We start from the raw sequence: 14,460 nt of genomic DNA on the forward strand, positions 1-14,460 counted from the left end.
CAAAGGGTCTGAATACTTAGGACCATGTGATATTTCAGTTTTTCTTTTTTAATAAATCTGCAAAAATGTCAACGATTCTGTGTTTTTCTGTCAATATGGGGTGCTGTGTGTACATTAATGAGGAAAAAAAATTAACTTAAATGATTTTAGCAAATGGCTGCAATATAACAAAGAGTGAAAAATTGAAGGGGGTCTGAATACTTTCCGTACCCACTGTACATAAGTATGGATGGCAGTATTTGAGTATTACATTTAATTTTGTGCTGCAGATAAAGGAAACGTACTCGGTTACTAACGTAACCTCGGTTCCCTGAGATACGGAACGAGTACTACATCTGTTTAAGACGCTTGGGGAAAACTCCTTTTTCTCCAATGACTGAAGCCTTTCAATAATGCAGTATAACTGTATGGTCATTGGTTCGTGCAGTGAATAAAAAATGAACCAATGGCTCAGCAGCGGAGCATAATAGCATCAATTATCCATTTGGGAAGTCTCTGCTTCGTAACCGGACAACCCTTGGTGCGGCCACCGAAGCATACGAATAGCTGATCCGACCACCTGAACGGGGCGGAACGCTCAACATAGCCTTTCAGCGCCCTGACGGGACAGAGTAAGTTCAACTCTTGGTCTTGCTCTGAAGGAGGAAGCGCCGATAGAGTTATTACCTGTGCTTTAAATAGAGTAGAGGGCACCTTAGATACATAACCGTGCCTTGGTTTCAGGACGATCTTAGAGTTGTTGGGCCCGAATTCGAGGCAGTTGGGCTCACTGATAGCGCCTGCAGATCTCCCATACGCTTTACCGATTCTGCTGCTAGAAGCAGAGCAGTCTTAAGCGTCAGGGGACCAAGGTCAATGGACTGTAGCGGCTCAAATGGAGGGCTCTTCAGAGCCCTCAACACCGTGGGCAGATCCCATGTAGGGACAGTGATGGGGCAAGGCAGTTTGAGCCTTCTAGACCCCTTCAGAAAATGAACAACCAAGTTGTTCCTGCCCACCGATTGGCCAGCTATAGGAGCGTGAGAAGCTGCTATGGCTGCTACATAGACCTTGAGCGTGGAAGGGGAACGGCCCTTATCCAAAAGCTCTTGCAGGAAGGACAATATCAGAGATATGTCGCATGAGATTGGGTCTGCGCCGCGGGCTGTACACCAGGCGGAGAAGACAGACCATTTAAGGGCATAGAGGCATCTTGTAGATGGTGCTCTAGCCTGAGAGATTGTGTTTAGCACGTTCTCGGGGAGGTTCGCAAGCTCCCATCAAGAGGCCAAAGGTGCAGAGCCCACAGCTCCGTCTCAGGGGAATGGGCCATGGGGCTGCCGAGAGCAGCCGGCACAGCTCTGCAAACCAGTGCTAGTTCCTCCAGAGCGGGGCCACCAACAGAACCTTGCGTCTCTGTTCCCTGACTCGCCTGATCACCTGTGGAATCAGAGCAATCGGGGGAAAAGCGTAAAGGAGGAGGTTGGGCCAGTCATGGATCTGCCAATCACCTGCGCTGTCATCTTGGTGGCGAGTAGAGCCAGGTTGGTCGCACTGCGCAGCTCCTTAAAAGCTGCAGGGTCCAGGCCGGACTCGTCCATGCCGAGGCCGCTTGTCCAGCAGACGAGTAGGCTCGTCCGGTGAGAGCTGAAGTCGCCCTACACGGCTTGGACGGGTGGGTCGCCTTTGCCTTCCAGCTGATGGCCGTGGGTGGGCAGAGATGCGCGGCCACTGACCCATCCAGGGGAGGCAGTCTGTTGTATCCTTTTTCTTCGGCGCCGTCGACTGATGGAGGTCGGACAAAGATGAGGCACGAAGGCGGGCCGAGTAGGGGGCATGCCAAGACTTGGTGATCTCGTCGTGGACCTCCGGAAAGAATGGTGAAGCTCGTTGTCGGGGGGCCTGACTGCGCCCCGGCAAGAACCATTCATCCAGGCGGCTGCGGGTGGGCTCCTCCGGCGGAGACCACTCCAAACCCAGCTCCTCCACAGCTTTAGACAGGACGCGGAAAAGCTCGGCGTCCATGCCCGTGCTGGCTGTGCTGGGTTGTGCAGATGGCAAGGGGGCGGGGTCGACGTACGAGCCCGACAGCTCCTCCGCATCTGAAGCCTTCAACGACATGCTGTCGTCCATGGCGTCACACTCGCTTCCTCCAAATGAGACCAGATCGCTCGCAGCCGCAGAGGGACACTGGTCAGTGAGGGAGAAGTGGACTGGAGAAACCTCTCTAAGTGGAGAGAGTGAGGCACGCGGGGGCTCAGTCGGCGTGGGCTCACTCGTCACCAGTTCCTCTGCCCCGCTGCATTTTCCTCACAGGCTCCTGAGAGGAAGAAAGTGGGAGGGCGTGAGGGGCGGAGTCACTCTCTGAAAAGAAAGCTTTCCGCGAGCACAGAGAGGCGAGACTCATATCCTTGCAATGAGGACATTCCGTCTCAATGAGTGCTGCTTTAGCGTGGGCGGCGCCCAAGCATGAAACACACTCACCGTGACCAACAGCACGAGCGATAGTAAGGGCGCGGCATTTGAAACAACGCCGAAAATTTGCTCTTTTATATCGCCAGATAGCGGCAGGGAACCGGAGACCGTCACTGCTGCAGGTGCGAGGGCGGCGTGAAGCGGCAAGAATGGCCAAGCAGGAAGGGGGTCTCTCGATCCGCTGCGAGGCTTGATCACGGCGAAGGCTTCGTAGTCTCGTGGAGCAAAGATCTAGTAGTCGTCGCTGAAGGAGAATAATCTGAGGATCCTATGGGGATGTGCCGCTTATATAGCCAGATGTCCCCGCCCATTCTGGCGGGCTTTGGTGGGCTTTACCACCATAGGCTCGTGCAGCTCTGCTGCCGAGCCATTGGTTTGTTTTTTATTCCCTGCACGAACCAATGGCCGTGCAGTTACACTGCGTTATTGAAAGGCTTCAGTCATCGGAGATAAAGGAGTTTTCCCCAAGCGTCTTAAACAGACGCAGTACGAGTGAAGTATCGATAGGGAACTCTGTATCTATATATTACTGTATGTGGCACTATTTGATTAATATAATTTATTTTTGTTTTCTTTTTTGTTTCTTTATTACATTTCTTTATTACTTTATTTAAAAAAGCATACTGTACAATTTTATGATTTACTGGCATTTCCTTACTCTTTGTATGTGTGTGTGTGTGTGTAAGGACTGTGTTATATGGAACTATTTGATTAGTTTTATTTGTTTATTTACATCTTTTTATTTATTTCTTTTTTTAACAATGTTAAATTGTAACATTATACAACATACTGTATACACTGTTACAATGTATTTTATTTTATCTTTTTCCTGTCCCTGTATTTTTGTGTATTAAGTTTGTTTGTTTATTTATTTATTTAAAATTGTAAACTATGTTTTATTTTTTTAAACAACATACTGTAGAAATGTATTTGATCTTTTTCATGTCGCATCTTTGTTTTTGTGTATTTTTGCATATTCAGACACAGGGACTGTGTTATGTGGCACTGTTTGATGAATGTGTTTGCCTGGCATCGGTGGATCTGATATGATTTGCTCTCAAGCATTGCTTTATCCCCACACCTTGCTCTCTGGGACTGAGAGAGAGACAGAGCGTAAGACACAATGCAGAGACGGATCCTCAGCAAATACATGCTTAGTGATCACAGTCTAGCCATAGAAGACAGACACAGACAAACATGGCATCCAAAGGAAAAACAAATCTGTGTTAGTGTGACACTGGTGAGGTTGAGACAGAGTCACACCTTCTCTTTCACTATTATAAATGTGTGAAATAATTTGAAGAACTTATTTCACATTCACATTCACATTCTTATTTCACTTTTTTCAATATTTTTTATTAATATTATTTTAATTTTAGTTAGATTTTTTTTTAACAATTTCATTACAATCATGAGCACCTATTTTTTAATCTTTCCGTTTTTTTTTCTTTCTGTCACTGTTGTTATTGTGTACATTGATGTGTTGGCAATATTGTAAGTAAAAGAATAATGCTAGTAAGCTATTGAGCAGTAATGTGACACTCCTCTTTTCAATTAATTTCCAGATGGGCAAATGGGAGAACCAGAGTTTGACTTTGAAATATCCTGTGTGGCCTCGCTTCAACTCTTTTGGTGATGCGGAGACAGATGACAATCACCTGACCATTGTAACTCTAGAGGAAAAGCCTTTTGTCATTGTGGAGAATGTGGAGCGCCTGACAGGCACCTGCATGAGAAACTCTGTGCCCTGCCGCAAACACATCAAAGAGTAAGGCTTGCTGCTCACCTTCTCTATCACTCACACATCTCCTGAAAGAATCACTCTCAAACCGATGGATGTTTGACTTTCTGACCCTAGAGAGGTGCGTAGAGGGATGTTAGAGCACTCTTAAAGAGTGTTTGATATATGTGGAGGGTTGTTGATTGCATGACTACATACTGTACATCAATAAGTATTGTAGTGTGTTACTGTCCGCTTGACACTAGATTGGAATTTTACAGGTGTTAACTGAGTTTTAGGTGCTTATTGTCCAAGGGAGACCCAAAGGTTTTTCTAAAAAATACATTTTCTAAAATAAAAAATGCCTTTTCTAAAGTTACAGTAAAAACAGTAATATTATGAAATATTGTTAATATATTATTGTGATGCAAAGCTGATTTATCAGCAGTCATTACTCCAGTCTTTAGTGTCACATGATCCTTCAAAAATCATTCTTATATGCTGATTCGATGCTGAAGAAACATTTCTTATCAATGCTGAAAACATTTTGATCAAATTAATGCTGAATAAAATTATTCTTATTATCTTTTTTTTTAAATTGTACAGACCCCAGACTTATGAACAGTAGTTTACATGTTTGAGTTTATTAAAAAAGGCACAGTCATAAAAGTTGTTGTGATCTGTGAGCCATGATTAACACAGAATGTGAAAACTGGCCATGTTTTATTGGATTTTTTTACACTGCTAAATAGGGCGAAGAATATATGATCTCATAGGATCACTATAGCTTGCCCTGTATGCACGAAGATTAGTCTCATCAAAGAACTGAGAAAATGCATAAACACAAGAGAGTATACATGGATGCCACACATGTCCACTTGCAAACAGGCCAGTGCTCTCTGTTGTGTTTCTTCAATGGCACAATCCAATTTCAAGCATTATGCCAATTTGGAGGAAAGGAAAGGGAGGAAGAAATTACTGAGGCATGCAAAGACACTGGCAGGATATATAGTCCGGTCCTCCATGAGATAGACCTGCCTCTCTTTCTCTGTGTCTCTCTCTCAGCCTAACTTTATTGGTTCCTTATCTGCTTGCTTTTATCATAAAATTACTCAGTCAACTTAACTACTGAGCCATAATCACATTAAACAGAATGTTTATGGTAAAAGCAATAGAAGATTTCTTACTTATTTGAAAGCTCATCTGTCACTGATATAAACAGTATATTAGGGCTGCACAATTAATCGAATTTCTAATCGCGATTACAATTATGGATGCCACAATTACGTAATCGTTCAAAGTGGCAATTAATCGTTCAAAGTCCACTTAAGTTATTCTGCACACTTAAGATGCGTTTTTTTCTTTCTACATGTTCTTAAGGGTTTTTCCCATTATTTTAATTTTAGTTTTAGTATAACATTATAATACCATTCATATTTTTACTTTTTTATAATTTAAAGAAACCAATCCGATGTATAGTTGACATTTGAGGCTTAATACTATAGAAAAGCACTACAAGTTTTTCAGTTAGTGTGTTTTCAGCTTGTTTGTTTTCATATAAAAATACGGCATGCAGTTGCATAAAACAATGGTATAAACATCATTCAATGTAAATTGTGATAATCGTAATTAATAATCGCAATTACAATTTCAAGGGAATAATTGACAATTATGATTTTTGTCATAATCGTGCAGCCCTACAGTATATCACAGTATATAACCGTTTAAATTGATCAAAACTGCCAATAAAGACTTTTTTGTTGTTACAAAAAAATCTATTTCTTATAAATGCTGTTTTTTTATTTTCTATTTATCAAAGAATTCTGAAATAAAATGTGTCACTGTTTCCACAAAAGCATTAAGTGCCACAACTGTTTTCAACATTGATAATAATAAGAAATATTTATTGAGCAACAAATCAGCATATTAAAATGATTCCTGAAGGATCATGTGACACTGAGTACTGGAGTAATGATGCTGAAAATTCAGCTTTGCATCACAGGAATAAATTACATTTTTTTAAGTATTCCATTAGAAAACTATTTTAAATGGTAATAATAATAATAATTATTATTATCATATGTGCTCTTGTGGCTCAGTGGTAGAGCATTGTGTTAGCAGCGCAAAAGGTCGTGGGTTTCATTCCCAGGGAACACACATACTGGTAAAAAATGTATAGCCTGAATGCACTGTAAGTCGCTTTGGACAAAAGCGTCTGCTAAATGCATAAATTATTATTCAATTATTAATTATTATTATATTATTATTATCATTTAGGTTTGGAGAAGGCATGAGGGTGAGTAAATAATGACAAGTTTGGGGTTGGTAAGATTTTTTGAATGTTTTTGAAAGGGGTCTCTTATGCTCACCAAGGCTGCATTTATTTGATTTTATATCAAATAAAAAGTGTGGCCTCAAAATAAGTAGATCTTCAAAAATTATATATTTTTTTGTTTCATGAAAGAAGAAAGTCAGCAGGTTTGGAATGAAATAAAGATATGTAAAAGATGACAGAATTTTCATTTTGATGGGTGAACTAATACTTTAAGCCCCCCAACAAATAACTATATTTATGTGAAGACTTTTTTGGCCCAGTCTGACGGACAGACAGTCTAAGACTCTGACTGACCTCTGTCAGAGATAAATGTGATGATGTGTGAACAGCAGCTCATCTGGTATCCTCAGCTGTTGTTTTACCCTCTACTTTAGCTGCCACTGAGGTCTGTAGATGTAGAAACGGATGCAGTGCCAGCTTGACAAGCTGCAGACACAGAGGAAACATGCTTCAGTGACCAACACACACACACACAAACAGATGCACACAATTCAAGATCACTCTGATGAGTCACTGAGATATTTGTACTTTAAAAGCAAATGGCAGAATTCAGATATCTGAAGCCTGTTGTCAACTTATCAGCTCAGACTATCACCTCCAACTTTTACCTCTTAGATTTAACTCCTAGATTTTCACACTTTGTGTTGTCTGGGCAAGGGATCAGAATTGCCTGCCATATTAAAAAAAAATAAAATAAAAAAATCTCTAAAAGAAGAAACAAACAGGCAGTGTGTCTTCATAAGAATGTAATTGGTGTAGTAAAGGCAGCGAGGAAGCGGTCTGGTGACATAAGGGAGCCCCTCTTATTGCCGCTGGGTATCAAAATGGGAGGAAGACTCTGTAATAATATGGATTCTGCCTTGTGAGAGTTTGAACAGAACCTCTGCAGGAGCCGGGGGAATTCATTGTGTGCGTCATAGCCAGCACAGAGGGGAAGATATTGATTTTAAACTGGATTTTGCCTAGGCAGTCGAATGTGTGTCTCTCTCATTGTGGAGACAGGAAAGTTTGTTCATTTCTGCAGTCAGAAGGCATGCAGCCACTTCTTGCTGCCAAAAACACTCCTCTGCTTTCATGAGATCAGTGCTCGGCTGGATTTACAATTAGCTTTTTTTTGTAACATAAAAACAGGAAACACAAATTTCATAGCTCAGCTTTTCAGTCATTTGTAGACTGTACTGTATCTGCATTGTAGACTCAGTAAAAAAAAATGCACTTAAAGTTGTAGTAATTTTTATTTTAATGATAATTTTGATAAACAGAATATTTTATATTTTATTTTATGTTATTTTATTTTATATTTCAAACTTTTGCTTCCCTAGTAATGAAGGCCTATGCAATGCACATTTTTTAAGGTGCAGTCATTTTTATTTTAATAATAATTTTGATAAGCAGAGTAATTTTTCATAGATTTTTTTGTTTTGTTTTGTTCGACCTCTGGCATCTCCAGCATTGAAGGTTTACGCAGTGCACATGCACTTTCTCTGGTAAGACATAATGGAAGTATTTGCATTATTTTGAGGTCTCTGAAAAAAATATTTATAGTCGTTGCATGAAGACTACATCTGGGGCTACATCGGGACTACATCAAATACATGGCGATAGCAAAAAATAGGTCGCAGTGAGAAGAAGGAATTGGCGTGCATGGGAGCAATCTGTGGAGACAAAGTATACTCATAAGTGTTTTTTTTCTTATTGTTGATCTGTTTAAAGAATATAGAGAGCCGAGTCTTAATTAGCTTCAATCTAAAAGTTAAATGAGGTTCCCATGTGGCTTTGCTAATTTAAGTGTTGTCTGTCTGATCTCTGCAGTGGATATGCTCCACTCACAGATGGTGGCGTGATTACTAATGCAGCTCTGTCCTGTCTGCAACCCTGTAATTTTTTTCTTTACTAAAGTACACTTTTCTCTACAAGCTTAGCTGCTTTGAACAACTGTCTGCTAATTGGAGAGTGTTCTATATTCATACCAGTCTCTCATAATTATGTCCAGAACATGCCTTCACCAGAGTGCATGTTGTGCAGACTTGTAGTTAAGGATCCCGTTAACCAAAAGGTTGTAGGTTTAAACCCAACAAGGGACAGTCCATTAACCACTGCCATTTTGCCCTTGAGCAAAGCACTTACCCCCCAGGCTACTCCAGGGGGATTGTCCCTGTAATAAGTGTTCTGTAAACTGTCTTGGACAAAACCAAAAGTTTTGCGCATTCCTGACTCAGTGTAAGGATCTCTGCATATGAAAAATATGCACAAATCTGAATAAATAAATCAAATTGTTGATTTGGCAAAAAAATAAAATAAACAAAATGGACATTTAAAACTGTTAATCTAATTGTTGTTTAAATATGTAATTAAATTTAACAATAAAGAAAAAAATTCATAAGTCATTTTTAATTGCAACATTTACATTGCATTTGTTTGTCTCTTTGCCAATGTTTTTCTTTATTCATTTGACATAAGTAAAGTTGGCCTAAGTAAAGTGATCTATTTATTTAATTTTTTATTGTAATTAAAAAATAAAAAATGTATAATAATATAAATATATTCTTTAACAATTAAAAAATGAAAAGTAGAATAAATCAAATGTTGTCAAATAAATTGGCAAATAGACGTATTTATCACTTTTTAAAATCTAAATCTTGTTTAAAAAATGTAGTTAAATGTAACAGTAAAGAATAAAATAAATGTAAAAATAAAATGATTTGTTTATTTATGTTTTTATTCTTAAGTTAATAAAATTGATAATTAATTAAATTATAATTAAATTAATTGGTACATTTGATAATAAGTGCCACTCCTAGTCCTTGCCAGGTAAACATTAATGTATCTGGCTAACTGCTTGGGATTGGATCACCCAGATTTTAATACCATGTGTAAACAGGACTTTTGTTTGGGTGAGGTAGTACCCTAGGATAAATTCTGCTGAGAAATAAATAAAAGTTGAGTGTATGAACACTTGACGTACTGTAAGCTGGAGTTATGCAGGTTCTACTCCAGTCAACCCCTCCTGACTATGTGTAAAAACAGGACATTCTCCCCCAGTCCAAATGAAATAATCATCTTGATTGCCCTGTAAATAGAATTGTCTTCCGCCTCGCTCGGGAAAACAGAAACCCCTCTGCAATTAAGTCGGCACAGATTGACGGTGGTCTTTATGAGGCATCAGAAATCTCCAGCCGACTGCAATTTTCACCAGAGGTTTGGCACTCCCTTGATGGCTCCCTGAGAGGCTCTCAAGGGAAAGCCCTACTATTAATTGTAATTAAGAAATTTCTCCACTGCCGGCAGCGAAAGGCTTCATCGTTCATGCTTCAGCACACTATACCTACTGTACTGTAATCCCAGCTAGTGAATGGTGTGCGCAAGCAGGCTGCTGTCCAAAATATGATTTAGACACACTGCAGCTAAATACAATTGTGACTCCTCTTCTGAGTGCTTAATCCCGCTCTGTTCACACATGATTGGTTATTGTGTACATGCAGTGAAATTCACATGAAGTTCACACACTGTATAGTAACTGCACTAAAGGAGGTCTACAAAGATAACGATGATTTTGTTCGTAATTTCATGTTTCTGGTGAGATTAAAATGTTAAAATATAATATATAATTTCAATATTTGTGCTTAACCTTTTTTTTGTGATTTACGAACATGAAGTAACACTCTGACATATTGTGTGATATATGTAGCTGATCACAAGTGCTCAGATTAATTCCCCAAACATTTAGGTTGTGACAATAAATATACATTTAAATCTGTCAAATTCATCCATTACGGTCCAGAGAGAGCACATTGTTTAAAAACGCCAAAATGCCATTCTGTAAGTTTTAGTTTACTGATAAGTGTTTGTGGTCATTAACATTTCTTTCATCAAATAGGTTAAAGTTTCCATCTACATTACCATTCAAATGTTGAGGTCGGTATGATTTTTAAAAGTTTTTGAAAGAAGCCTCTTATGCTCGCCAGGCTGCATTTATTTGATACAGTAAAAACAGCAATATTGTGAAATTCTATTACAATGTAAAGTAACATATTTTTCTATTTGAATATACTTTAAAATTTAATTTATTTCTGTGATGACCAAGCTGAGTTTTTAGAAGCCATTACTCCAGTCTACATGATCCTTCAGAAATCAGTCTAATATGCTGATTTAGTGCTCAAGAAACATTATTGTCAATGTTGAAAACAGTTGTACTGCTTAATATTTTTGTGGAAACAGTGATAAATTTTTCAGGATTCTTTGATTAATATAGAACAACATTTAGTTGAAATATAAATTTTTAGTAACAATGTAAGTCTTTACTTTCACTTTTAATCAATTTAATGCATCCTTGCTGAATAAAAGTATTTATTTCTTTCTTTAAAAAAAAAAATCTTACTAAGACATTGGAATAATTTAGGATTCATTCCCATGTTTAAAGCACAAAACTTGCAATACTGCCATATCTCTCCCTGTGCATGGAACAATTCAGAAAATGCATCAGTCAGCTAAGCTTGAAATGGTCCTGACATCATGATTCAGATATTCTGCTTTAAGTTGAACTGTGATTAATGTGCTCTATCCATCAGCAACACCACTGAGGGAGGAGGAACGTACATTAAAAAGTGCTGCAAAGGCTTCTGCATTGACATCCTCAAGAAAATCGCTCGGAATGTGAAGTTCACCTATGACCTTTATCTAGTGACCAACGGGAAGCATGGGAAGAAGATCAACAACATGTGGAACGGCATGGTGGGAGAGGTGAGAAGATTTCAATAGCCAAATCTGCCGATGCGATTTGTTATCGAACGCTGCTTTTCCATTTACGCAGCTAAACAAAGGTTAGATTGAATAAAGTTTTGTTCACAGAAGCGCAGTGCGCTTCTCCTTCTCTCGCGCACTCTCCACTGGTAATTTTGTAACAGTCAAAGCCTGATAGCAATCAAATGTGAAATTGGGGAAAGGATCTAGATATTTGTTCAATTTGGATCCAGAGAGAGTGAAATGCTGGAACTCAGGTTTCATTCGGCTGCAAAAATGAATCGAAATGTCCCAGGTGTTCTGTATAAACGTTGCAGCTTTTGACTAAACCTCCGTGTCGTCTCCTCTCCTTCCGCAGGTGGTGTACAAAAAAGCAGTCATGGCCGTGGGCTCCCTGACAATCAATGAGGAGCGCTCAGAGGCCATCGATTTCTCCGTCCCCTTCGTGGAAACAGGGATTAGTGTGATGGTATCCCGTAGCAACGGAACCGTCTCTCCATCAGCGTTTTTAGGTAACTATCTGCAGGGCACAGCAGCCGCTTTCTTGACGATCGTGAGGGGCAAGTCGTATTTCCACCTGTCAAAATATTGAAGTCTTCCCACCAATCAAACCGCAGATCCGACAGGCCGACAGAGTCGCCCACAAATCCGCTGAAGTGGGCCGCTTTTAGATTCATAGGCTTGATGGCACTAGATCAGCAAGCCATTATTTAATTAGTATAAGGCCAATAATTACAGGTTCTGAGAAACTTCCCCAATGGACACTTTCGCATTTGCTTCCCACGATATAGCTCTTTAATCTCTTCAGCTTGTCTATAGTCACATATCAAGCAGAATGCCTGGATGATAGTCATTGACTGTGACTTTTTTCCCTGATCTACCTTTCTCTCGCTCCTCCTTCGCCGCAGAGCCCTTCAGCGCGTCTGTGTGGATAATGATGTTTGTGATGCTGCTGCTGGTGACTGCAATGGCTGTCTTCATGTTTGAGTACATCAGCCCCCTGGGCTTCAACAGGAACCTCGCTCAGGGCAAAGGTACGTAACTAGCACTCTCAGCTACTCACTCCCTCCCTCCACGGTTCCTCCTCCGTTTCCCCTGCAATGCAGTCGGTCTTTCAGTTTCAGGCACACTTGAAAATCCTTGCCCTGCTCTGATAGAGTGTCTCACATCTGCACCACAAACCCCCTGTTCTTTTGCGAAACATAAAGGCTTAATTTATACTTAATTTCACTGTGTTCGGCGCTGAGTGGTTTCAGGCTCCGAGTTAGTTCAATAAAGTTCAATTCATTTTCATTTAATTCAAGTGGATCAGATTTAATTCGTGTAGCCTCATTTGGAGTGCCTTTGTTATGTGGCACTAAAAAGCATTTCTTCTCTTGTTAGATGACTCGTTTAAAGCTTCGATTTGTCCTTTTTCAAAAAGGAGGCACGTCAAAGCAATCTAAAGATAAATCAACTGTCAATTTCTACACCCACCTTACAAAGGAACCGTTTCTAGCTTCTGTATATTTATCCTAATGTTTCACGGTGAACTCTTGCATGCAGTCCCGCTTATATGAAAACAAAAGGCTGATGAACTATTCAAGAATATGAAGATTAACAGCTGAGCAGTAGGGTGCTGTATGTTGGCTTTATTCTGTGCAAGTACTCTAATGACCGTGCAGAGGGGAGATAATGTTATTTCCAAAATTAAAGCACTGAGAAAGACTTTGGCACAAATTAAGGATGTTATTGAAAATACATCTTCCGCAGACCCCCACGGACCATCCTTCACCATGGGGAAAGCAGTGTGGCTGTTGTGGGGCCTGGTATTTAACAACTCTGTGCCTGTGCAAAACCCTAAAGGCACCACCAGTAAATTCATAGTGTCCATCTGGGCCTTCTTCGCTGTCATCTTCCTGGCCAGTTACACTGCCAACCTGGCTGCCTTCATGATCCAGGAGGAATTTGTGGACCAAGTGACAGGTCTAAGTGACAAAAAGGTAAAACAATATTTATACACTATAGCGTTCAAATGTACTTTTGATTTTTTGTATACAAATGGACTATGTATTTTTTTTTAAGAAATGAAAACTTTTATTCAGCAAGAATGCAATAAATTTATCAAAATTAAGAGTAAAAACTTTTATATTTTAAATATTTGAAGTTTTATCTAAATTAATGTCTATTCATCAAAGATTCCTGAAAAAGATGTATCACGATTTGCACAAAAATATAAAGTATCACAACTGTTTTCAACATTTAGAATAATAATAGGAAATGTTTTTTTGAGCACCAAATCAGCATATTAGGATGATTTCTGAAGGATCATGTGACACTGAAGACTGGAGTAATAATGCTGAAATTTTAGCTTTACCATTAAAGGAATAAGTTACATTTGAAAATATATTCAAATAGAAAATAGTTATTTTAAATTGTAAAAATATTTCACAATATTACACATTTTTTCTGTATTTTTGATCAAATAAATGCAGCCTTGTTAAGCATAAAAGAGACATTAGAAATATTAAAATATCTACAGTCCCCAAACTATAATGTGTATATATAATGTGTGTGTGTGTGTGTGTGTGTGTGTGTGTGTGTGTGTGTGTGTATATGTGTATATATTGTATATATAAAGGGCACCTGTTGAATCACACTGGTCTGCATTTTAGTAAGCATGATTATTGCCATTCTAGTTCAAGTTTTCATTAAATTCAGTATATAAGTTTTGATCCTGTAATAGCACAACAAAGTAGTTTGACCTTTGGTAAGACGTTGCAGTCTCTGCTGGGTATTTACTGCAGTCTAGAGTGTTTACTTTGCAGGCTTGAAGTTATGTCGGGCGCTGGAAGTTTTGTTCATGAGGCTCGTATCCGAGTCTAATGAGTGCTCCTCCTTTACATGAAAACAAAGACTTCACAACTGATTAGTATTTATTTCAGGCAGAGAATGCACAAGAATCCTGCACCACACCAGCATGCTGCTGTGAGTGTTGGATGACGATGAGGTTGAGCCTTCTTTAAAATAATTTGGATGCTTGGAAGCTTTAAAAAGGACTATGCATTGCATTGTATTGCAGAACTGGTATGTGAAGAGAAAACAGAAGAATACGGACTACTGACTACCCAGCGCCTTTAATAAAAATAAAAATATAATATATGATGTGATATGATATGATATGATATGATATGATATGATATGATATGATATGATATGATATAAAATAAAA

The 14,460-nt window shown here is 39.2% G+C and overlaps 1 protein-coding gene across 1 annotated transcript in view; it reads left to right on the forward strand.

Moving 5' to 3' along the window:
- Positions 1 to 14,460, forward strand: part of LOC107685916 (glutamate receptor ionotropic, NMDA 2A-like) — a 178,897-nt gene that overhangs the window by 153,300 nt on the left and 11,137 nt on the right. The window contains exons 5-9 of the mRNA XM_016482665.1: positions 4,020 to 4,222; positions 11,078 to 11,249; positions 11,608 to 11,761; positions 12,158 to 12,283; positions 13,002 to 13,231. Of these exons, the coding sequence (XP_016338151.1) occupies positions 4,020 to 4,222; positions 11,078 to 11,249; positions 11,608 to 11,761; positions 12,158 to 12,283; positions 13,002 to 13,231 (885 nt within the window). The remainder of the gene's footprint in view (positions 1 to 4,019; positions 4,223 to 11,077; positions 11,250 to 11,607; positions 11,762 to 12,157; positions 12,284 to 13,001; positions 13,232 to 14,460) is intronic.

The sequence above is a fragment of the Sinocyclocheilus anshuiensis genome, unplaced genomic scaffold (genome assembly GCF_001515605.1).
Source record: "Sinocyclocheilus anshuiensis isolate Anshui unplaced genomic scaffold, SAMN03320099.WGS_v1.1 scaffold701, whole genome shotgun sequence".
Taxonomy (NCBI): domain Eukaryota; kingdom Metazoa; phylum Chordata; class Actinopteri; order Cypriniformes; family Cyprinidae; genus Sinocyclocheilus; species Sinocyclocheilus anshuiensis.